This window comes from Hydra vulgaris, chromosome 10, assembly GCF_038396675.1.
Source record: "Hydra vulgaris chromosome 10, alternate assembly HydraT2T_AEP".
In the NCBI taxonomy this organism is placed as follows: Eukaryota; Metazoa; Cnidaria; class Hydrozoa; order Anthoathecata; family Hydridae; genus Hydra; species Hydra vulgaris.
The window spans coordinates 52,288,801-52,316,717 of NC_088929.1; the positions used below are offsets into that span (position 1 = coordinate 52,288,801).

The window sequence follows — 27,917 nt, forward strand, 5'->3', positions numbered from 1 at the left end:
AAAACAATCACAAAAACTGTTACTTGTTTCAATGACGATTCTTGTTGTATTTAATAATTTACTCAATAAAAAATATTATATAGCACAGCTAAGTACTAAATAATTTTCAATTTATCTGTGTAATATTTCAGCCTAATTAGCTCAGACCGTCGCCAGACGTAAAATAAAATACATATTTTTTCTTTTTGTTTCTCCTATATAAATGCCATCTCATGAACACGCAACCTTATATAGACCTGGATTGCTGTTGGGTAATAATTTTGATTTGTTGTTACCTAAAATATTTTTAAAAATGGTGGTGTTTTACATATAACTTTAACAATTATTTTTTGAGCTTTTTTCTTGAGTTCTTATAATTTTTAATAATAAAGATGCAATTATATAGTTAGCCTGAGGCAAAAATTCAAAAAAACAAACCTCCCTAAATTAATGAGATTAGTTTTTGTAAAAGAACTTTCAATTTCAAACTAGTTGTTTCCAATTACTATTTGTTATTAAACATTAATATTTAAATTAATGATTTTAATTAATAAACTATGCTAATAAACTATTATTATTTTTAAAAATTAAACTATTTACGACGACGCGAATCCCACCCAAGATTAATTTTTTTAAATAAAATTTAATAAAAGTTTGAATGTCTTAGTAACCAGTTTGAATTTAACCAAAGGGTTAAATTCAAAAGCCGAAACTTAACTTGAAAACAATTCAATTCAAAAATAAAATCTTCTTTACTCTTATAATAGAAGAACCTCAAATAAAAGTGTAGTGTTTAGTTTTAATATAGGTAAACGTACTTGGCACCTCAGCGTACACTGAACTAATAATATGAAATTATGCTAAATACTATTTTATGTAATAAAAATATATATATTATGTGTGGTTATTATGGTGCTCCCAGAAGTCCTTACGATCTTATTACAGAACACCGCGGAAGTGCATTTAACAAGGAAGTTCACGTCTCCTACCTTACCAATGTCGCTTATTGGGCGAGAACAAGGGTTGAACCTCGAACCTGTTGGTTCTGAGCTAGAACTCTAACAGCTGCACCGCGGCTGCGATAAATTATGATTAAGTAAATATGTACACATTTGAACATATACACACTGCGATTAAATGTGTACACGTTTTTCTCAAACATATAATTTGTGAATAAATACCAATCAATATTATTGTTCAGGGAGATTCGAATCTTAGCTGTCGAATTTCTCAATTATAAACAAAAGGCGGCTATTGAAATTAATTCTAATTACAAGGAATCAATTGAAAAACGATTTAATAATATAAATGAATTAAAAACTCATGCTACATAAAATGAGTATTTATATACGTATTACCGTAATCGTTAAAAAATTGAACAAAATTCTTGATAAAACTCTAAAATTCTTTTTGACAACTTTTCACTTGTATGCCAAACCGCTTCTTAGGATTTTATTATACTTTATTAAACTAAAGTATAGAGAAATTTAGAGGGTCTATAAAAAGTTGCTATGATAAAAAAAATATTCTTTTAGTCTCTGCCTATTTACTTAAGGGTAACCTTTATTATGTTTTTTTATACTTTTTTTTAGTTTATTTTATGAAACTTTTTGTATATCTATATAATTCTAATAATGAATAAAAAATAAAATTAGAGAATTTTTCAAAAATAAAAAAAATAAAATCCAAAAAGTATTGGACGAAGGATTTTTGATCTTCATACCAAGCAATGCTAGGTCATCACTGAAATAAAAACAATAAAAGCCAATAATATATATTAAATTTTATACAAACATATTTCAATAAAATATTCTTATTTAAAAAATATGAGCTAGTGTTTCATTAAAGAATTTTTTGTATTTCTACAAGATTTCTCCGCAAGATTGTATTTAATTATTTGCTCAACCTCACCGCATGCACTTGCAGTAGCTTTTGGTCGATTTCGAAGAACTTTTTTAGCATTAGTTGGTTCAATAAGCTTTTTCCCGCTACGAGTTGTGATTGGTGGCAGGGGTTGAATGCTTGATTTGCTTATAACAACATTAGGTTGACTCATTGATATAAAATCTTCATAATCTGATGGTTTCGGTTTACCAGATAATTTCTGATAATGCCATGATGGCAAATCGTCAATGGAATGTTTAGATATTAAACTCGAAGACAATTTTACCCTATTATTCTTAGGTAAAGAATTTTGCAGCACGTAATCTGTAACTATTTCCTGAGAATAATGTTCGTGAATAAAACCATCGAGGCTAGCTGAGGGGGACAAAACTTTATTACGCGAACTACGTCTTCGAATTGGGGTCGCAAGAGGTGGAGAGGGACATACTGCAGGTTTGGAAAACTCAACATTATTACCTTGAAGATTCATAAACTTATTAAGTTGAGTTGTTAAATAAGCTATCGATGATGACTTATTTTCAACCTCAACCTGCAGTGACGCAATAATTCTTTGTGCGTTTTGTAAGTCACAACTAAATTTTTGTTCTTTGCTCTTCAACTGAGCCTCTAATAAACTTATTCTTTTATCAGGAGATTCAAGCTGAACAGAAAATATGCTCTTTTCTTGTTCTTTTACTGATTTGGTATGAGCCGAACCTGAAAATTAAAAATAGAATATTGTACTTTAGATCAAAATATTGCACTTTAGAGTAAAAAAATTGAAACAAACTGTTGTAATATTGTAAAATAAAATAACTTAAGTTATAGGAAAATGGTAACTCAAAACAAAAAACAACTTGAAACTTGTTTTTGTATTACCCACACATTTTTGTCTTGTTCTTTTCACATTAAAAATCTAGCTAACATCTAAGCATTAAAAATTTAATTTCTCCTTTTGTAAAATGTTTACCAATATAAATATTTAGAAAAAAAAAATCTATTAAACAGTCCAACAATAGATAAGGGTTGCGTGTCTATAACTAGATTTAAAAATTTCACGCGCAATGAATTTTGGGATTGAATGCGGACAAACAAACAGACGATGGCCAAGAAATATATAGGATTACTCTCGACTGGAGTGACCAAACATTGTTACTGGGGAGTTTGCCATTCTGATAGTCGTTATCCAGATAAATTACTAGCAGAAACATTTTCTTTAAGGTTTCCTAAACATGGTAAAATTAAGGAATGGATGCCAGATTCGGGAAAAGAAAAACAAAACATTAAAACAGAATTATGTAAAAAATAGATTCATGCTTGTGGTAGAAAATCTTTTAATATTAACAATATAAAGAAAGATACGTATATTTGTTCGTTACATTTGTTTGAAAGAAAAGGTCTTACTAAAGAACATCCTAATCCATTGAAAGCAAACCTTACAGAACAGCAGATTTACTCTAACAAATACTCTCTAACTCTAATAGATACTCTCTAACAAAAGAAAAAGAAAAAACCCAACCATTCGTGATGTTGCTATTATGTCTAAACAAAAGGGTGAGACATCGGACCTTATTGATTTTCAAATAGAAAGTGTTTCTCCATCTTATTGCGGACTTAATACAAAAAATGATTTTACTGAAGGCAGTGATATCCTAGTTGAAATCAGTAGTAAATTAAACGATCATTGTGATTCTTTAGTTTTAAATAAATTAAATAATATTATTGTTAAAACTTGTGATCAGATACGCAAACCATTTATGATAAACATCTACTTGCATCAAAAATCAAAGCAGTTATTTTAAAAAGAAGTCTAGACAATTCTATTTGATTTCCCTCATCATCTTATTCAAGTATTTCCAGTATATCAAGTGTACCATATAGTAATTTCATGTCAATGGAGCATATTTTATCTTCTGAAGTTAAATGTAAATATTTTATTGGTTTAACATCGGCTCAACTTTTTAGCTTATATGATTTTCTTGGACCTGCGAAATTCAATCTCTCCTACTGGAATAGTCCAAGAAAAGTTAAAATCTCAACAGATTCATCTAAGCTATCACTAAAAGAACAGTTGTTTGTTACATTATTAAGACTTCGTCGAGGGTTTAATATATTTACTTTTGCTCATGTGTATAATGTGAGTTTGTTTTGAATACGCTCTATATTTACCAATTGGATAATCTATATGTTTCATCATTTTAAATGTCTTAAATATAAAATGTTTCCAGAACGTGAAGTTTTCAAAAGAACATTACCTAAAGTATTTTGAACATTCAAAAATATCCGTGCTACTTTTGACTGTACAGAGTTTAGATGTGAGGTTCCAAGAAATTATGCTCAACAAGGAAACACATATTCATTATACAAGCATCATTGCACTATGAAATGTCTTATTGCTGTGAATCCTAATAGTGCAGCTTGTTTTGTATCAGATTTGTATGAGGGAAGCATTACAGATGTTGATATATTTAATAAATGTGGTATTATGAAAAATATTAATCGGGAAGACACATTTCTTGTAGATAAGGGGTTTAAAATTCAACATTTACTTTTAGAAAAACAAGCTACTACATTTATTGCACCTTTTTTGGGTAAACGAGAAAAATTTACTGCAGAAGAAATAATGCTGACAAAAAGAATTGCAAAAGCCAGGATCTATATAGAAAGATTTAACAAGCGTTTAAAAAAGTTTAGATTGATTGATTGTGTTATACCTCAATCGTTAACGCCAATAGCTTCTAGGGTTAATACACGTTTGTTTATCGAAGATTAAATAACTCTATTAGGCAACTATAAAATCATTTCAAATAAATTGAATTTAGAAAATCCGGACTTCAATGTTCTACTGTGGAAATTCCTTTGTTTAATTACAGAGTAAATTTGGCTTTATAATCTAAACAGTGTATCTATTACACAAATAGGAAATGTTATTTAAATGTAAAATTTTTCTGCTCTACTAAGTTATGGGATAGAATTAGAATAGTCAAAGATGATAGATAGACTCCAAAACCAAAACTATTGCTCGACCTCTCTCTGTGGAGTAGGGGGAGGGGGTGATGTTTACTCGAAAATGAAAAAAAAAATGATCATATTTATATATCAGATTGTCATATTTTTAGAGCTTGTAAAGTTCCTTAATTTAATAGAGAAGTGTAATAATAATATATAATTTTATAGTTTAAATAATTAAAATAACACATTTGGGTACTTCTCAAGTACGGTATCAGTATCAATTCTACATTATTTGAAATTAATGATGGTTATAGATTATACTCTGGAAAGTCCTGCAATTTAAGTACTGTCATTGAAAGTCAGGGATTTTTTTATATTTTCCCAAGAATATCCGCAGTCCTGGATCCTTTAATTTAACATATTCATAAATTTTTTCTTTTCTTTTTCTTTCCATATTTTAGAATAACATTGGTTTTATAGTTATAAATACCATAATTTTGCGATTATTCTTAACTATTGACGTTTAAAAACATGATAAATTATTCTTTCAAATTTTGAAAAAGTAAGTAAGGCTTTCTATATTTTAAACCTGTTTCCGATCATCCTGGGCAGTTTCAAACAGCACAAGTATCGTAAGGATATTTTACTAAAAATATGCAATGTTTTTCTAATCTTGTTTTCCTTGGGGACAAAAAGATTATTAATTTTGAATTTGGGCGGCACCTAAGTACAGTCAGCGTTGTCGAAAACAGTCTAGAAATACTCAGTAAAACCTGCATATTTCCTGCAGTATGGACCCTTCCGATCATCATTCCGAAAAACATTGTCTACTTATTATAGCTTTTAGTTTTTCATCATTTGAAAGCTTTATTATATCATTAAAAGATTGACTTTTAAATATTTTCAAACACTTTATTTCAATAATACCACATAACTTCTTGTCATCATCATAAATAAGACCACCTGGAGTAGCACCTAAATGTGGATATTTTTGGTTGATCCAAATTTCACTGTTCACAACAACTTTATTTGTAATAAAAGAATAGTTTATAACAGCTTTTGGTTCTTCGTCTATGCCATATTTCATATCCATTGTTATACTATTTTCGGGAAACCAGAACCTTTTTTCAAGAAAAGTGAATAAAGAAATCTTCGAACAAGAATCTAACAATTCCCCTAAATTAACACATTTTTTGGATACAGATGCTGTTATACAACACCATCTTGCTTTATGCCATGTTAAAGATTTGGCTTAATCAACTGTATCTGGAATTTCACCAAAAATTATATTTTTTCCAAGAAATTTTTCATTATTTAATAACAAAGATTCTTAAAAATTTTGAACAAGTTCTCTATAATAAATAGTATCTTCATTAGATAAATGGAAATCATCATATTTAATCTGTAAGAGCGTTTCCCACATGGATTGATTTTGACTGTTTTGCGATGAGAATAATTGAAGATCAATAACAAAATGTGAAACAGATTCACAGTTTACATCTTGATATTTAAGTGGTCGAGGGTCCCAATTATACATTTTATCTGGTTTCCAACATTTATTTGTAGAATAAACAGCTTGATGAAGAGCAGTTGGATTTTTCATTCGTTTTATACCTTTATTCCACTGACAAGGTTCTGAAGTACATACATTCTTAACAATAAACCCATGTTCAGTGACATAATCACTTAAATACAAAAGAAGTGCAGTAACATACAGCATCTGCTAATTTCGCTAGCTTTGCAATTGCATGAAGTATATTTAATATATCCACTTTGCATGAAGTATATTTAATATATCCACTTTGCATGAAGTATATTTAATATATCCACTTTGTATGAAGTATATTTAATATATCCACATTGCTAATAGCTATAAAAACAAGTAGAGGTTTTTCAGACTTCATTGAATGATGAACATGTCCTCTAACAAAATAAATTTCACCTGCAGAAGAAAAATTATCTTGTATATTTTCAACAAATCCACTTTTTAAAAGCAACCTTCCTTTGCGTAGTGGCATAGCAGTAACAGTATCCTCACAATCAATCTCATCTATATTTTGCTGTAAGTCATCAACTGCTGGAGAGTAAGAAATATATGCATTGGAAACAGACTCAACAGCAAAATAATAAGCATGTCCATAATTAAAGTTAGAAGGTAAATTTCTGGAAGGAAACCGTTTCCATTCTTCAACAGAAAAAGATGAAGATGTATTTGTTGATTCTTTAAGGTTAGTTAATATAGACACAGTTTTAATATTATATCACTTTCCTTTGTCCACTTTAAGATCGACAGGAAGATTTAAGTTTATAGCTCTCTGGACTCTCAACACAAGTTCTTCTTTTCTCCCGCTTTGATTTAGTTTATGACACTCAAGCCACCTTTTAAGCTGCGTTCCTGGTGCTAAACTGCTTAAAATTCCATTCCAATGGAATTTTAAGCAGTTTAGCACCAGGAACATCATCGTCAGTAAGAGAGATACAGGCTAAAGTCCTACAGTTTACAGCCATTATTTGATTTGTTTGTACGCATAGAGTCTAGGAACTAGTTATAATGAGTTTTTGTGACCTATGCTAAACCCTACGCTATTAGACTGATATTTTGTTATTTAAAGTTGTTATTAAACTATGTTTAAAACTAGAGTGAATGACACTGTGAGTAATGTATGTGTTATATGTGGGTAATGTATGTGTTGTGTCTCTTGCTACAAAAAGCTAATAACAAATCCTGCTTTATAATTTATAGAGACCGCCAATTCGTTACTGTTTATCAGATTGTCGGATTGTGCACTAAACTATCTATGCTGAACGGTTCAAATTACTTACGGATTGATTTGATCCGAAAATAATTTATCGGAAAAAATTTGTTAAAATTTTTTCTGATTGTTTTTTCGGACTGCAATTTGACTCGATACTTTCGGATCGGATTGCAATTTGAAAATTTTTTTTTGAATAGGAATCCGAACCGATATTATTTTTACGGATTTATACGGATTCAGAATAAAGAATGCTTTTGAAATAAGATTCATTTTTGTTTATTTATAATATTCAAATATACATATACAATGAAACAAAACGATTTCCATGTTAAGAAATAAAAAAAGTCAAAATCACACTGAAAGTTAATCATTTTTCAAATTCATTTCCTGACCACACAATGTCTTGAATTTTGCTGAGTTGCTTAGTGTTTTCTTTCATATATACCAACATCTCAACCTTTTTTTCTGGCCGGCCTTGACATTATTGGGTAAATATACTGGTTTTGTTTCCAGAATTCCAGTACATTTGTATTTGCTGGAACTGGTTTTGAATTCAAATACCCCTCAATTTCAGCTGAAATGGCTTTCTTAGTGCTTGTTTCACCTCCAGGATTAATGTAACTTGCACTAAACACTTTCTTCTTCAGTTGTTTGGTGAAATCAAAGTTGTCAACATCTTTATCATCCAATATTGAAGGGGAAGGAGTGCTTTGAATAGCCAAAATTTCTTTTTTTGACAGTTCTTCCATAGCTTTTTTACTGCAGTTTTGACTACTTCAAATTTTCCCCCCTCATCCACAAAGCACATGCTCTTGCTGTTAGGATCTAAAAAATGAGCAATAGAGAATTCAATATTCATCAGCTCACCTTCAAATCTTTTGTTCAGATCTTTATTGAAGTAGTGAGCAACTTCTGATGACACCTCTCAGAAGGATAATGACAGATTGAATAGATTTCACTTAATGTTCTGTTGGTTAAATATCTGTCAACTTACCAGAAACAGTAGGGTTTGGATTCTTTAAAGAATGCATCGCCGGAAGAAGATCCACCACAGACTCCATTTGATGGAGGTCAGAGTTCCATCTTGTGGGGCATCACTAACTTTGTTCTGGAGTTATTTAAGGCTTTGGCAGCATTAACTAAAGTCATAGCTTTTTGAGAGGACTGGTTGAAGTGACCTACTAATTTTGTTACTTTGCGGTTGAGAATTAACCACTTCGGACATTTTTTATCATTGACAGCACCACTGACAACTAGATTTAGATGGTGGTCGACACACCAAATTCCACTTTGAATGCCAATTGAATTCCTAACACCTGTTTGGATATTAGCTGCACCGTCGACTGTTATCCAGGTCTTGACTCCAAAATCAAGTTTAAGTTTGTTGATAGATTCATTGAGCTTCTGGCAATATTGTCACCAGTATGTTGTTCAGGGAAGTAGGACATTTCCACCAAGAAGCGCTTTAATTGGAACTTTGAAACTATATAGTGGAGTGTAAGGCTCATGAAAGGCAAATTGGTGTGATCAGTGGTCCACACGCCAGATGTAAAGGCCATTCCATCAAGATTGTCATTATTGAAAACTAGACTTGAAAATGTTTTTTACTTGTTCCTTGATGAATTTAAAAGGAGAGAAATGTATTTTGTAGATATATTCTTTGCTGTAATGGCTCTGAATTGACCATTGGTTGCAGTTTTCATCATCCGGGTGAATGTGTCAGTTTTTACAATAGAAAATAGTCGACTGTCCTCAATCACCCGTTTAGCAATTTCAACAACAGCTCTTATTTGATTGATGTCAGTGACTACCCATTCTGGTTTGGTAGCCTGTTTTCTACCTTGCCGTGTCTGTGTGTTGGAAGTGCAACAAGTTCCACTTGGTCCAGGCTGTGGCCATGCTGGTGTATCTTTTTGTGTCTGTGGACATCTCTTTTTTTTTCCTCTTTCTTGTGTTTGTTCAAAATCTGAGTCTTGAGAGGCAAGCTCATCAAAAATGTCTGGTATTGTTGATTTTTGCTTGTCTTCCTTTCTAATTGTTTATATAAATTCAAGTGGACTCTTTTAAAATGGTTCCTTAAAGGACTTGTGGTGCTTTCATTGATTAAGTATATTTTGCCACAGGCGTTACATTTTGCCTTGTTTTCCTCCACATTGTTGAAGAATTCCCAAATATTAGATAGCTTAAACATCTGAAAAGAAGAAAAAAGTGAAATAAAAAAAAAAGAAACAAATCGGATTAAGTTTGCCAGATCGGATCAGACGAATTTTTCGGATTATTTATTGAATTTAAAATCCACAAAAACGGATTAGATTATTAATACGGATTACTTTTCAGATTGAAAATTTGAAAACATGGATCAAATTACATTTTTGGTTTATGGACTTTTTATTGAAGTATTTGCTTCAATATTTCCTTAATATTTGCCTTAATAAAACGTGAGTTTTTGATGCATGCAAACAGTTTCAGAAAAAGAACGAATTATTTAAAAGATATTTGAAAATTTTCCTTAATATTCGTCTTAACAATAAATGATATTTTAAGGCATGCGTAAAAGTTTTCAAGGAAAGAACTAATTATTTGCCTTAATTGTTGAAATGAATGTAACAGTTTTTCAAACTAGTTTTTATCTCTATTTCTATTTTTATTTCTATTTAAGTATAAGAAATATAACAATATAAGTTTTATAGAACCAATCTGCAAAACGAATTAATTTGCGAAGGAATTTAATCCACAGAAAAAAAAAAAAAACCCACAAAAATTCAGTTTGAAAAATTCTTAACTTTTAAATCAAAATAATATAATAATGGCTTACCATAATAAATGTAAGTGAAGAATAGTAGACTTGTTGATCTGTTGAATGAATTGTTGTAGGTTAATATTGGATAGGACTGATTGAATATAAAAAAGAAATCCACTATTTATAGGATGCGCACATGATAAAAATGTAAAATTTTTGGACTGCATTATTTAATGGTGACGCGAACGGAACACAATTCATATAATTTGCTAAGCGAATTAAAATAATAAAAAATAAAGAAAAGAGTTAAGTTAAATTAATTTGAAAAATAATAAAGTTTAAAAATATTTATATAATATTAAAATAAGTATGCCAGTTACAATTGAACAAATTAAAAAAATGTTAAAAAAATATTTAAGGAGTTAAAGACGGAAACTGAAGACATGATTAAACAGCAAGAAAAAAATGTTTTAAACATTATAAGTTCAAAAATTATAAGTAAACATTATAAGTACAAAAATTACGAGAGCTTGGATAGAGTAGAAACACAGTGAAAATAGTAAGAAAATAAAATCGATAGAAAAAAAAGTTAAGGACATTAAAGTAAGTTTCATGAACAACTTATTGAAGAAAAAACTAAGAGCATCATTATTTCACAGGATAAAAGTAGTTCAATAAGCGTTACCCGGAACAATGAATCTGCATTTACTAAAATTACTAACAAATTAGGAGAGATAGAGGATCGATCCCAGAGAAATAATTTGAGAATTGATGGAATTAAAGAAAGGTGAAAGTTCCCAACTTTCACCTTTGACAGCAAAACCAAGGTAAAAATAATTTTTGGAAATTATTTAGGTCTAAAATATATTAAAATTGAAAGAGCACATAGAACTGGTCATAAAGATTCAGTTAGACCAAGAACTATAATTATAAAACTTCTAAACTTTAAGGATAAAGTAAATATTTTAAAAAAGACCCCTAACTTAAAAGGAAAAAATATCTATATAAATGAAGATTTTTGCGCTGAAACAGTGCAAACTAGGAAGATACTAAGAGAGCAGATGAAATTGGAACGAGCGGCAGGAAAATTTCGAAGCATTTCATATGATCAACTCATAATACGCGATTGGGGCAATGAAAAGTCTATAAACTTTGTTTTGCGTAATGATCTTAAGGTTAACGAAATAGGTTGTGAATGATTATGCATTGAAATAAATAAAAAGCAACAAAAAATATTATTATCAATTTTATTTATAAAAAACCAGCTGGTAATTTTAAATTATTTCACACCCATTTGAAAAAATTTTTAAGCAAAATTAACATTTCAAAGAAACATGTGTACTTAACTGGTGATTATAATTTAAACTTGTTAAATTATGCCTCAAATGTAAATGTTCAATGTTTTTTAGATATGCTTATTCAGCATGATATATAATATCAACAATAATTAATCATAAATACAATAAATAATAAATAACAATAAATATAGTAACAAATAAACATCACAATAAATAAATCAACGAGAATAACTAAGACCTCGTCGACGTTACTAGATAATATATTCACTAACAATATTCATAACTGCTTCTTAAAATCGGGTATAATCAAAACTGACATAACTGATCATTACCCAATATTCTTAATTACAGATAATATAACCCTTAACCATTCTGTCTCTAAATCAACAATCTTAATACGACATATCAATTAAAACTCTATATTATACTTTTGAAATCTTTTATCTGATAAAACTGATTGGAATCTTATATTACAATCCCAAGATGCAAATAATGAATTATTTTCGGCACAGTTTTGTAAACATTATGATTTGGCATTTCCGGTAAAAAAAAAAAAAATTATAAATTCTATTTCACTTTTTAACCCATGGATGATTGAAGGTTTGTATAAATCATCAAAGAGAAAACAAAAATTTTATGAAAAGTATTTAAAACATAAAACATATAAAAATGAATTACAAAAAATATAAAAACATGTTTGAAAAAACAAAGAAACACAACAAGTTATGCAAAGGTTGTTGAAAATAACACGCGGAAACACACAAAAACGTGGAATGTGATTAAGCAGATAATCAGTAAAAATAAATGTCCAAAAAACAATTTGCCACAAAAATTCTTAGTTGACGGGGAAATGATTTACAATAAAGAAGCCATAATTAAAAAGCTTAACAAATATTTTCTTGATATTTAAAATTTCTATAAATTCCAAGACTTTTGGATGTACTTTTTGATTTTAAATCTATTGCACATGGACAAAAAAAAGTTCAAGCAAAATATTAACTTTTCTTAAAAACATAGTTAATTTATATTCAAATTTTTTGTTTAATTATTCTTTATTCAGTTATTTTTAATTATTCTTTAAAAACTTCAATTAAATTAACACAAATATCCATTGAAATTTTATATCACATGATGTAAATGAAAATAAAATTTACATTATATGATGTAATTTAAAAATGGAATACAAACTTCAAAGTTTTATAGAACACAATTAAATTGCTTTATTTATTTTTATTTTATATCTTTCAATTTTTTGTCTACATTTATACTATTTACATTTTTGTGTACATTTATATTATTTACACAATGCATATTTGTATCAAATTGCAAGTTATTTAAATACTTGCTTTAAATAGAATAATTAACATAATTAAGTTTAGCATAAAAGTTAAATAACAATTGTAATGAAACTAAACTACAAAAAAAAATTTACTAGATTCATATATTTGCACTTGCTTATTAGTGCTGGAATCATCATTTGTTTGTCTTCTGACACTTTTACTGGATTCATCAATCCTTTGTCCTGTGATATTTTTATTGGATTTGTCATTTGTTTGTGCCTGCTGTTGAACAAGTTGAAAATTAAGATCTACAAAAAAAAAAGAACATATCAGATTCCATATATGTTCTGAATTTAATTTAAAGCTTAATGTAACAAAATCAAATAAATAAACATTTTTTCAATTTTTTTACTGAATTATATAGACAACTTTATTGTTAATTCATACTGTAAAAACAAAATAATAAAAATAAAAAATAGAACTTGGTATTTCATTTTAAATGAGAATAACTAGTTTGACCCAACTTATACTATCATCTCATAAGTTCAGTCACTGTATACTTTTTAATCAAGACATCGCAATACTACAAATTTAACATCCCAATAGCACATTGCAATATCACAAATTTAACATCCAAACAACATATCACAATAACATATCGCAATACCACAAATTAACATCAAAAATTAACATTAAAAAACTAGTTTTTCAATGTCATTTTATAATAAAGACTAGGAGAAACAAACTTCGACTTGAAAATCCCCTGCCTTGGGGCTCTTGGTTGAGTAAAGGCTAGACATGGTGTCTGTATAAAACTCATCTCGAGCAGATGTTAACTGAATCCAGTTACTGTCTTGTAGGAGGCCTTCTAAGAAAACTTTAGGGGTAAGCAGAATAATTAGGTTGACAGCTTCAAGCCCCTTCTTTATCTATTAGGCTGGCGTAGATGTAAACCCAGGCCTTGTTAAGAAGCGTTACGCAGCTCGCATTTTGCTTGCGAAAAGGCGATTTGCCTACGCGTTCAGCAGTTTTGCGCTACGCAAAAACTTATATCTTTTAGAATATTTAAATTATCTTTTGATTATCGTTAACGTGACGTTTTTTCAGAAGAAATAAAGTCGTAAGTAAAAGCATTTAACCGCAATTGTAAACTAATAGATTTTTTTGTTAAAGAAACAGTTTGTTTCATAATTTTTTTTTTGTTATTAAAAATTAGTTAAAAAAAATAAAGTCTTTTAAGTTTTATCTTAAGGAATTAAATATATAAATTCATTTTAAATATAAAAATTATTTTTAGTCATAATAGTTTAAAAAATGCACGATTTATTTTAATGTAAATATTTTATTAATAAGATATTTTGTTTATTGTTAATTCAATAACGTAAAGTTTTAATGACGTTCATTTAATTTATGAAAATAAATTATGATCACGAATATGTTATCGGTAACTGATAAATAACAAAAAAAAACTCTATTGTTTAAAAACATTATTAAAAAGAGTTCACAAATTAAATAAGAAAAAATTTATTAACAGTTAATAAAATAACCAAAAACCAAATGTAAAATCATAAGAAAATAAACAAACATTTTAAGTTTCATTAAAAAATTATTTTTTTCAAAATAAAATTTAGTTCATATTTGAAAAAAATAATAAAAATGATTTTTTTAATAAGAACTTAGATTTTATTTGTAACTTTTGTTATAGTGAGAAAAAAACAAACTGTTTGTATGATTTTTAACGCGTTAATAAAATAACTTTAATTACAATGCGGTACTTGAAAAGACGCGAGTGACGCAATATAACTTCTAACGATGCAAAATATATTTGCTAAGTTGAGTTACTTAAAAATGTGTTACGCGTTTTCGCTACGCAGCGAAATCTCGTAACAAGGCCTGTAAACCTGTCTTATATTGTTTCCTGCCTAGAATGATGAATATAGAATGATCTTTTTGACTCTTCTCATAATTTTTGCTTGTGCCTCCTTGATAGTGGCTTTGCAACTCTTCCTGTTATCTCCTAATGATGGAACAGATCTAAAACTCAGTTTAATGATTATGAGGCTGGCTGGTAGAAAGGTTTCCTGAACTCTGTGGTAGCTCTCAAAGAGGCTGATCCCATCAACAACTGAAAAATATCAGAGCATTAACAGTGCCATGTTGCGCATGGATGGTGTTCCTGTTAATGCTTTTGGTGCGCATTGTCGAGGACGCATAAGGCACCCTATGTTACAATTTATGATTAATTAACAAGACTGAAAAAAGTCCATAGCTCATTGCTTGGGAGGCCGTGCTCTATCTAGGAATGAGTCAAGTTCTCTTTAAATTTAAATATGCCAAAAGTAAATCAAAATATTAAACATAAATAACCATCCCCACCACCCAACTGTTTTAATATATCTTTTACTAATAATTGTGATCTGCAAAACAACCTTCCATTAGTTGAATCTTACCTCATGCAAATTTCATCAGCCTTGCTTGCTCTTAGTGAGACTAATTTAAACTCTACTATTCCTTCTTCTAATCTTAGTGTTGATGGGTACTATCCTTTGATTCACAAAGACTCTAATAGTCACATGCTTAGCTTAGGGTATACATATACATCAATTTACCTATTTGTCATAAAATCAAGTTTGAATCCTTTGACCATTTTTTTATGAGCTTCCATTTAGCACCTCTTCACTCCATCACCTTTCTTGTAGTACTTTACCGTTACCCTTCTTCTTAAGACTGCACTCTTTAAGATATAATTTCTGATCAAATTGATCATGCTCTCTCTTTACTTCTCTGACAATATTGTTGTTATTCGTGACTTTAATGCTCATCACAATGAATTGCTAAGCTCTAATGCACTGACCCGACTGACACTAAAGCCTATAACTTCTGCATTTCTCAATCTCTTACTCAGATAGTTAACTTTGTGACTCATTTTCCTGCACACCCTAATTATTTACTTTCACTCTTTGATTTATGTCTTGTCTCTAATCCTAAGTGTTCAGTTTCTCTTTTTTCTCCCTTAGGTGGTTCTGACCATGCAATGATCTCTTTAAATCTTTCATCTCATACTTCCTTTTCGGACTTACCCTATCATCACACTACTTACTACTACCCTAAAGCTGACTGGGACTCTTTTCGTGATTTTTTTCATGACAGTCCTTGGGCTGATGTCTTTTCTAAAAAGCTAAAAAATGCGCCTCTTACATAACCTCCTGGATTGAGGCAGAAATGAAAGCTTTTGTTCCTTCTCATTGGGTCCAAGTCAAGCCTCATTCTACTCTATGGTCTTCACCCTCTTGTGCAGCTTCAACAGTGTTGTTAACAAAGGTAGGTCTAACATTCCATCTCTCATTCATGGGACTGCTCCATGATCCATTTTTCTTCTAATTTGACTGATTCAGTCAAATTAGAATGGAAAAACCTTTCTTCTAATTTGATTCTTGAATCATATGGCCATTCTCTTCCTTCCATTGCAATTAAACAGGTTAACCCATTGTTAGACATGCAAATTGCTCCAGTTTTCATTACTAAATTCATATCTCAAACTCTTCTGCAGTTTGTAGTCCAGACAAAATTCTTGTCATAGTCTTACAAATTTGTTCTCCAGAACTCTCTTCAATTCTCTCTAAATTCAAGAGATTCTTGAACCTCAACAAATCTATTATTCGTCTCTGTATGGAAAACTCTTGTCATATTTGGTCTAATTCTTCTAATGATACTCTTTCTTATCTAGACAAGGTCCAAAAATGCATAGTAAACATAGTTGCACCCGGCCTATCAGCTAAGCTTGAGACTTTTTCCCATCATTGTAAAGTTGCATCTCATTTTTTTTTCTACAAATACTACCATGGTCGCTGCTTAAATCAGCTATCATTTCTGGTTCCATTAACTAAAACTCATTCTTGCTTGACACGTCATTCATCAAAGTCTCATTCTTTTACTGTCATGCTCCAAAAACTTTTATTCGTTTAGTTTTTATCCCCCGCACATCAACCCTTTGGATCTCTCTCCCATCTTCATGTAAAAATTTCTTAAATTGAAAACTTTGATAAAAAATGTTTATTAAAAAGCAAAAATAAAAAAATGGTTCTATATAACTTTATGTAACATAACCTACATCTAACATAATATGTTTGATGCTTGCTTATGTTTATATGAACCTAATTGTTATGTCCAGTGTTATTGTCTGGTGATATTTAAAGGAATACTGGTTAGATTTTATAAAGTTCATTTTACTTTTAACAACTTCTTATAAACTTAGCATATGCTTTTTTTTTTGTTTCCATTTCAACAATTTTTTTTTCATTCATGTTTAAAATTGAAAAGCAATATTTTAAGTTTAAACTTGTTTTAATGTTATAAAGTTATTCAGTTATTTATGTTTTAAATTAAAATTTGTTTGACTAGTTGCTATGCTGTTGTAAAGTTGCAATTTGTATTTTTCTTGTATGTTTTTATATAAAGATAATGACGACATCGAGCTGTCAAGTATATTAACTTTTAAATGCACAATAACTATTTAAATCAATATTTTTAATGAAATTAAAAATATGGAGTGTCTTATTTCATTTGATTATATAAAAAATAAATATTTATTTACTATTTATTATAAAATTTTAGTTGCTCATTTTAAGTTGAGTTTTAATATTATATTTAATTCAAATAAAGACAACATCAGTAAGTAATCAATAACCTATTAAAAAAGTGACTTTTAAAAATTTATTTCAATTTTTAGTTTAGCTGAATCATGATTCTAATAAGTCTTACAGTAACAAACTTATACAGCTAAGATCCTTATCTTTCTTCTTGAAGTTAAGATATTTCAACTCTTTTACTTAAAATATATATGTGTGTATATATATATATATATATATATATATATATATATATATATATATATATATATATATATATATATATATATATATATATATATATATGTAGAGTTCTATGGTCAGCTACGCAACGAGCGCAACATGTTTTTAAAAATTTAACTGACTCATTATATTATAATTTTTAATTTTTTTTTACGTTTACACTCAAATTATCCTTTTTTATTATTATTCACAAAAAAAAAAGGATAAGAAGACGATTTGAGTAAAATAGAAATAAAAGACAGCGGTCAGCTACGCAACGCGCAAAAAAGCTTGTTTTTTTAATTTAAAGTTTGAATTATTTTTTCTCCGAATCTATAATTTATTTTTTTTATAAAAACGTTTTTTTCTTCAAAAATAATTATTTCATTGAAGTTATATTTATAAAAAATTTTTAATATAATATTAATTACACGTCAAATAAAAAGTTTTCAAAAAACTATGCGGTCAGCTACGCAACAATCAGCCACGCAACATGCGAATTTTTATTATAATTCAAATTAAAACCCAAAACAAATCTAAAACTATATTTATAGCTTGTATTTAGAAACAATAAAATTTATTTATAAAGTTTATAAAGATAATTTTACATTAAAAGAAACCTGGACCCCGGGGTGGAAAAGGGGGAGGGGGCTTTAGAAGCTTCAGTACTCTCACTTTTTTAAATAATGGGGCTAGGGGGTAGGTAATACAATTTCCTTTTAAATGTACTCTTGATATTTTTATCTGATATTATATTGATATTTTTCACAACCTTATTATATAAACGTTTTTAACTCAAAGATGTATATAAATACATTCATTTTACTTGCATTTACTTTGGAACTTTGATCTTCAGAGCTTTAAAAGCATCAAGTATTTGGACAATAATTGAACAACTAAAATAATTTAAAAAGCAACAACTAGAAGTTCTTTAAACGTGTAAGCTGTTATTGTTGATCGAAATGTATTAGGGATAAACTGAATAAACCTTCCGAGCTTAGTTGCGCAAAAAAAGTCACCCCAAGAAAACTTGAAAAGTATTGAAAAAAATAAGTAAGACTTTCAATAGAATAACAATAACAGGTAAAAAAAAAACGTTTTAAGAAATCATGCAGTCAGCTACGCAACAATCAGCTACGCAAAACAAATCTAATATTTATTTATGGCTTTTATTAAGAAATTTTTACAGCTTTTTAAGGTGATTTTTAAATTACTTGATCACTGCTAAATGTCTAGACGCTTCTATCGCTTTGATATTATGCAATATTTGGCGAAAGCTGCTCACCTACAACGTTACCGTCTAAAACCTGAAAGTAATGGCATTTATGCAATTCTTTAATTTTTTTTGTTTTCTTAAAAAAGGTGCTCAAACCAAGAGCGTTGTTTATCTCTAGCTTTTCTTTATCAGTCAGTAATATAACGGTAATTTTTAAATTGTTTGTTGCGGATGCCAAATCGCTAGCACTAGAAATTATATATTTTTCAGTTAAAACAATTTTTCTGGCAACACGTTTTACAGTGGCTCCAATTCCATCCACAACTCCTTTTCCATGCATTGCAGCAAAAAAATGCCAGTGCATTTTAATTGTATGCTTTTTTTCTAAAATTTTCATTGATGCCAAAATATATTTATTTTTAAATTGTGATGTTGCGTTGTCACTGAAAATATGAACTTCTGTAATATCGTCTGATAGAAGCTCGATAATTTTATTTATGTTTGGAACAACAGATAATTTTGTATGATTGCTTGAATCACAAACTAGCGCAAAAGATTTAATTTGACGATGCCAAACTGCACATGTAAATATAGAAATGAGATTTTGACCGAAATGAGCTGCTTGCGTTTCGTTTTGGTAAATACAAGTATAATTTTCTGCCCAGTCAACTTGAATAACAGCCTTATTTGAGTCTTTTTGAATCGCTGATTCTATATTAAATTTAAATACGGACGATTGACTGCTCTTGACATTACAATGAATAATAAACTTTGCATGCATTTCTTTAATATGTGATAATAAAACTGCAATTGTTCCTTCTTTTTTAACCTTTTCTATTTTGATATACGATTTTGCTTGAGGTTTCTGCCACTGATTCCATGAAACATCTAACTCAAATTGTTCGAACTGAAGTAATAATTTATCAAACATATTACAAACAGTACATTCTTTGCAAACGGCATTGAAGCATTGTTTTGTTGGTTTTTCACAAATAAAGTTTAGAATCATAGAGTTTCCCGTTTTAATTGTAGTGAATATATCTGAACCCCGCGAAAGTGATTCAAGAGCATAACGCATATTTTCATGTAACATGCAAACGCACACGTTATGAGGAATTGATGATACACATCGAACATAAATTGGTCTCAACTGACAAAATTTTGACAGGCTTAATATAATATCTGCATTGTTTAGCTAAAACTCTTCGAAAGCTTCTTTTAGCGTATATAACATGTGTCGAATTTGAACACGCACCTTTTTTTCTCCTATCACTACAGAAGTATAATCTGCTGTTCTTGAGGATATTCGACTTATTTCATCGTCGCAATAAAAATTTTGTATAACCACTAAGTCTTTTTCTCGGAGACTGTTTGTTGATTTAGGAATTGAGTAAGTTAATGGTTGAGTTTCATTGAGTAAACAACACAACAGTTCCTTTTTCTGAACAAGACTTTTGGGAAGAGAGCAATTCAATTTTTTTATATACTTTCCTTTAACTTGCACATTTGCAAATGATGAGTAATTTGATTCGAGAGATAAAGATGCATCTTTTTGCCGCAGTCGAAATTTTCTCATTCTTTCTAAACTTTTTAATCTTTCAGCTGCAATTTTTTGAAAATCTTTTTTCCATCTTTGTCTTCGCAGTCTAGCATTTTCTTTAGCTTTGAATTTCTTTTCTTCATGATTTCTACTCATGTAATTCTTTTGATTCATTGCTTTTCTATTTTTTATCTTTATAGCTGTAATAAAAAAAGTAAACATTCAAATAAATGTAAAAATTACTTAAAAACTCTATAAAAACACAATGCTCACCTTTTTTATTTTCATTGGATGCGCAAGCAACTGGTTCCTGCAGTGATTCCATATCTTTATATTGACTATAAAGTCTTTTGGAGTTTTAAATAATTTCTAATTGACTATAAATGTTTTGAAGTTCAAAATAGTTTGGGCAAAACTATTTGTTGCATTTAAAAAAATTGACAAAATTTGCGACATTTAAATGTTTAGTTTTGGCAGTCAGCTACGCAACAGGAAGTTGAGTGGTTTTTTTTTTAACTATTTGATGCCAATTTTTTTTAATTATTGCAAAACCTTAATATGGCTAATTAGTTGACGTAAATAATCGACAAGGATTTAAAAAAAAAATTTTAATTGATGAAAAAAGACAACTTTTCCTTCCCAGCGGTCAGCTACGCATCATGATTGTGTAAGAAACTATTTTGCTTATATCGCATGAAATAACTAAAAATTAAATGTTAGTGCTTTAACATATTAAACCAGCTTTGCAGCCGACCAATTTAAAACTAATTGGAAAAATTTTGGATCACTACAAGATTTTAAAAAAATAATGAAAGTTAAACACTTTTTCTTAAATGAAATTATACTTTTTCTGTTTACTTTAAAATCTATAAATATAATATATATATATATATATATATATATATATATATATATATATATATATATATATATATATATATATATATATATATATGTATGTACATATATATATATTACTTCTTTTTATTTACATTAGAACAAAGATTTTATTATTTACAAACTTTTTGTTATATTATGAATATAACAAAAAGTTAGCAAAGATAATTTTCTAGAATATATAAATATAGACAAATTGTTGGGTTGGTTTGACATGGTTCTAACTGATTTTTTTTTTTATATTAGGATAATAGCAAATAAATCTTTATAAAAATACATAAATAAATAAAAAATATTTATATGATTATTTTTTATTTATTTATGTATTTTTATACATCAACCAAAAAAAGAATACATAAACAACTAAAAAAACAATAGTGTAAATAATTTTAGTTAAACATTTAAAAACAACTAAAAGATTTTATTTAAATTCATTTTATATAAAAATTTCAGTTAGAAACTTGCCAAACAAATGTGGCGATATCTACAACATCAAATTTAGTTACATAAAGAATTTAAAGTGTAATGTTGGTTTGATTTTTTAGTTAACCCTATACATATACAATACTTAATCCTATAATTCTCATATTTCACCAATAACTATTTAAAAAGTTTAAAAAGCATGTGAGTAAATATCAAAGTAAAATTTATGAAAATATATTTTTTTAAATGTTTTTATATAGAAGAATCATATATTTAATAATGGTGTTTTTACAAGGAGCTGAGCTGGCTCCAAGTTAGCTCCTCTCTTTAATAAATTGGAAGATCAAAGTATGAGTATTTTTTGTTAAAGGAATTCCTAAGTACTATGAAGTTATTTTATATATAAAAAATAACTGCTTTTGTATACATTCACAAAAGCACAAGCATTTTTTTTAAAACTAATTATGATCAAATTTAAATTGAATTTTCTTGCTAGATCTTGCTGTGACTGGTTCGGATTTTTAGCAATTGAACTGAGAATCAACTTTACCTTTTTGGATTTATGGAAAGTTTTATTTCTTCCACTTCCAGGTTTTTTTCAAAGCTTTGAGTAGTCTTAAAATTATTAATAATATCTACGACAATATATTTTGGGACATTTGTACGTTTAGCAATCAAGTGATATGAAGTCAATGGATTTTTGCAAAAAAAATTCAGAACTTTTATAATATGCACCTCAACTTGTTTCTGAAACATTTTACAAATCATTGATTTGTAAACAAAAGTTTATCAACACAATTAAAGATAAGGAAATAACGTGTAATTAAAAAATAAAAGAAAGAAAAAGCATTTGTGGTTTTAGAGAAATCTCAATTTAAAGTTGACCAGATTTTTCTGTGTCCACTCGATACTTTAGTTCTACTTTAGTGTTCTACTAACTGTCATTAGTTTACTTTGATGTTCTACCAACTATCATTAGTTCACTTTAGTATTCTACCAACTTCCATTTAGTTTAATTTAAAATTCCATTAGCACAATGTTAAAAAAATGGTTTTAATTTAGCTAATCTTAATTATCTAAAGTTTATTGCAGACCATTAGCTAATAGCTTTTTAAAAAGTTTAATTAGTTCCATTTAAGGTATTAACTTTAACTTTAGGTCACACTACAATGTTTGTTTGCATTGTTAATAACTACCTTTTTGCTAATTTGCGTAATAGTTTATTGTCTTTGCAATAAGTAGTAATTAATAACTTGCAATAAGTTATAATAAATAACTAAAACTCATTCTCGCTTGACATACCACTCATCAAAGTCTCATTCTTTTACTATATCTGTACCTGCATGCTCTAAAAATTTTTATTTGTCTAGTTTTTTGCCCACACTTTAACGCTTTGGAACTCTCTCTAATCTTCATGTTTTCCTGACTAATACAACCTTCTACTTTTTAAGTCTTCTGACAACTGTTTCCTTGCTCTATAACTCTATTCTTTATTTCTAGTATCTCCCAACTTAATAGTAGTTGCTTGCAGCCTTGTTAAAAAAAAACTTCTTTCAGTTTTTTACTATCTTTAAAACATCTCTAGAAAATAATGTAATATTCTCTAATAATGGTCGTGTTATTTTATTTTAATGAGAACTTTAAAATTGCTTTTAAAAAAAGTATTAAATCACTCCTTATGGAATTTTTTTTCTTATTGCTTTTCTGACAAAAGAAAATAGCAGTATTATATGTTATTACATTAAAATGAAAATAATTTTATTATTTTTTCTTTATATTACTACAAAGAAATTTTAAAAATCCTTTTTTGTTTACTTCATTTATCTAACAAATAATTTTAAAAAATTTAATTAGCCTTTCTTTATTAAGTATTACTCCCTACAAATGAATGTATGTTAAAAAAATGTATATTTATGTAAAGCATTAAAAAAGAGTTATTATACCTTTTTTTTTAAAGTCTAAACATTAACTAGCGTGTATTTATTTAAAACCTACTATTTTTAAATCAGTTAAAAAAATATAATTTAAATTAAATGTGCTTAATTATTAAACAATTGTTTAAATTTGTTATATTCATTTCAAAGGGTTTTTTTTATTAGTATAATAAATATTATTAAAGACAAAAAACTTCTACTTTTTTATTCGAAACATGATTAAAACTTGATTTAAATTATCTAAGTGTTTTAGTTTTAAGTTTAATTTTAGCTGAGTCATATTTTTTTTTTGTGTGTATTCTTTTTATATCTTTTTTGTTAAGATTTCTTTTCTTTTTTTCTAAGTTTTTTTAAGTTAAGTCTAGATATGCTTGTTCAGCACATTTTTTTTAAAGTTCTACTTGTCTAATTATGCTAACAACGTTAGTCAAATCAGTAAAACAGTGTATGCTAAAGCATGTGCTATACTGAATATATTGTCTAAATTGTTTTGAAAGTTCTCCTCACAGTGCTTGTAAACATCTTGTTTTTTTTTCAATAATTTTTTTGCAACTTTTTCCAAGCATGGTGAACAAGCTCTATCAGAGGGGGAGACACATGGGCCATATGGCCTAGGCTTCCAATTTTATTAGTGGCTCACATTTTCAAAATACATTTAACACCAAAATAAACATTAAAATAATAATTCTAAATTTCTAATTACTCTAAATAACTTAACTTAAAGTTGACTCAATTTGAAATAATTGATGTTAAAATGGACTTTTCAAATTTTCAAACCTAAACCCGACATTATAAAGATTACATCATTTAATGATACAGTTAACCCTCCGTTGGGCAAGCTTGATCAAATTGATACAAATCATTTTTATCTTGTTCTTGTTCTGCTTTTAAGTAGCTTCATTTTTTTTCTTATTTTTTAGTTCCTCAAACAGAATTAAATAATTTTATTTTGAACTGTTTCTTATAATTTTGTTCAAATAGATACATTGCGCCTTTGTACATTACATTTTGTACATTAACCTCTGTACGTTACATTTTGTAACTTTGAGAATAGTAATATTTGTTTGTAATGGTAAATAATTTTATAATTTTTTAAACATAATTCAATATATAAATTTGTATAAGTTTGATTGATATATGAATTTATTATGTTTTAAAATTTCAATATTATTTTCAGATAGCATTAAAATGAAGAGCAAATTTTACAGTGGTGCAAGTAAAAGGCAGCAGAGAAAAAAAGTTGGCCGAAGAACCATGCATTAACTTGAAGAAAACATATTCATTTTTTAAAAAAATCACAAAGTTTAAATTAAACCACCAAATGAAATCTCACAAGAACATGAAAATGAGGTTTTATTTCTTTAAAGAATCTATGGTGTTAACTTAAAACTTGATTGCAAACCAAAAAAGTTGCTGGAAGATATTCTTGGACTTCCAAACATTACAATTACATTGCGCATTTTTATTAGTTTGCTTGCATCAAAGTCTTCGGGCGAACGCACATTTAATGTTTTAAAGCAGATAAAAAATTATGATTGTTCAACTATGGGGCAGGAACAGTTGAATGGACTTTCTATGCAGAATATAAATTGTGATATTTGCATTTTCAGAACAAAAAGCAAGAAAGGCATACATGAAAATTAAACAAAGCTAAATCATTCTGCTTTATATACATTTAGTGCATTTCTTTGAATTTCATTTTCAAAATGTGACCATAGATTAATTAATCATTTATAGTGATTTCCAAATAATTACCTATGGAAAAAAAAAAAAATAAAAATCAATGAATAATTATTTATGTATAAACCATACACTTGTAAAAACTGAATTGTAACATTCACGATAAAGGAACAGTGTAAAACTCCACTCATATGGTCGCACCCTTCCGATTCCCAGGTCTCCTTAAGAAATGTGTAATTAGTAGACTAGCACATTTCTTGGCTACTTGGCTTGCTAAAACGTACAAAAAGTGCCACATCTATGGGTGACGGTCTGTCTAATTAATTGCATTTATTCTAAATGTTACAAATTTATGTGGTCAGAATCTATCTGAAGACTTAAATGGCTTTACAGAAACTTGTGTCACGTTTTGTGCGAACTTTGGGCAAATCGCCCTCCTGGGGCCTCCAATTTATAAGTGGCTCAGGCCTCTCCTAACCTCTGAAAGGGCCTGATTGTGAAGATCTACAATTTTTTTTTACACAGTTAGGTATAGCTTTGGTAGGGATTCTAGCTTTGTTCCAAAATATAATAAACTTTTGAATGACAAAATTTGTGCTTTTACTAAAAGTCAAATTAATTTTGCCGTTTAAAAAAAAGTGCGGATTTAATGGAAGCGGTTTTTACAATGTTACAAAATTGAAATTAATTATCTATTTACAATTATTGTAAATGGATAAGTATTATTTATTTACTATTATTAATTATTATCAAATCATCAAGATAATAATTATCTATTTTCCATAATCGATTTTGCAACATTGTAACAACTACTTTGAGCATATCCACCCTATTATTAAATGATAAAGATAAACACAACTACTGTGCAACTTGTATGAACATGATTTGATGCAAGTCAGCAGGAGTTATTGTACTCCAATTAAGGTAAAAATTTATAAACAAAACTCAGACCTATGTGTTAGAACATAAATACTTTAAAAAATAAGATAAATAGATACAGAGCTAGATACATATATAGATATACATCTATATATATATATGTATTTATATATTTTTATATATATATATTTATATATATATATATACATACATACATACATACATACAAACATACATATATACATACATACATATGCATATACATATTTATATATATATATATATATATATATATATATATATATATATATATATATATATATATATATATATATATATATATATATATATATATATATATATATATATATATATATATATATATATATATGAAGACCTGAGTGGAAAAACCGGCGTTGTCACATTTAAAAAGTATTGAGAAAGTATTTGTTAATCATTAGTAAATGTCTTTATTTAAAACAAAGAAAAAAAATTTTTTGTATAAAAAATTACAAAATGTTTTGTTTTGAATAAATTTTAAATAAAATAATTATAATATAAATTTTTTTAAATTGCTTAGTTTCATTTACTTTAAATAAAGACTTTTATTAATGATCAATAAATACTTTCTCAATACTTTTTAAATGTGACAACGCCGGTTTTTCCACTGAGGTCTTCATAAATATATATGTATATATATATATATATATATATATATATATATATATATATATATATATATATATATATATATATATATATATATAAATTATAAATTATGTTAGTGTATTTTACAAATAGAGTGCTCAGTGTTCTTAAAGAACAGATCTTGATGATCTGTTCTTTAAGAACATATATACTAAGGTAAAAACTTATTTTCAAGTGTTTTAGAAGTTAATGAAGAAAACTAAGACCTATGCCTTAGAAAAAAAATATTTTAAAAAATGATAACATTACCACTACATTGTTCTTGAAGCTTTGATATCTCCTTATATAAACCCGAAAGAGTTTCACTATGCTCCTTCTGCAAAAATAATATTGATTGTTGCAAACTCTTAATCTTTTGGAGATATTTTTTTTCATTAGAAGAAGTCATCTCATTTAACGATCGAAATATTTTTAATGAAAACAAACATTATTATAATTTTAAAAGTTTCGAGAAATATAGTTACATACAAAACATTTGGGGCAGACAAACTATTTAGGCAAACAAACTATCAACCATGCAAGTCGGTTTGTTGTTTTTTTTATAAAAAATATATCATGTTATCTCAAACTGTCCGGAAGCCGATGTTGCTAGGGTAATTAAATCGAGGCTACTTTAAGTTTATTTTTACCACGGGTATACCGGGTTAATTCGACGGTTAATACCTTGTATACCCTTGGGTATTATTAATTAGACGGATATAACTATCCTTCTAAATACTTTGAATGTCAAAGTAAGTGATAAGTGATAAGTTTACTTAGCTATATATCTCTATCCTGTTTCTGTCTTTAATTATTCCCCCATAATTAGTAGCAATTTTAGTTGTATGGACTGGGGTTTATCGTAAAATATTCCGATTTGCAACAAACTTCAAGAAATTCGCAAGCGATATTTTCTTTTTAA

At 28.0% G+C, this 27,917-nt stretch overlaps 1 protein-coding gene across 1 annotated transcript; it reads right to left on the bottom strand.

Annotated features, from left to right (window-relative positions):
- Positions 1–1,742: 1,742 nt before the first annotated feature.
- LOC100198186 (uncharacterized) lies at positions 1,743–27,603 on the bottom strand. The gene is made up of 3 exons (XM_065808312.1): positions 27,266–27,603; positions 13,042–13,197; positions 1,743–2,580 (listed from the first exon to the last, which is right to left on the bottom strand). The coding sequence occupies exons 1-3, from the start codon at positions 27,402–27,404 to the stop codon at positions 1,811–1,813; spliced, it is 1,065 nt and encodes a 354-aa protein (XP_065664384.1). The 5' UTR covers positions 27,405–27,603; the 3' UTR covers positions 1,743–1,810.
- Positions 27,604–27,917: the final 314 nt, after the last annotated feature.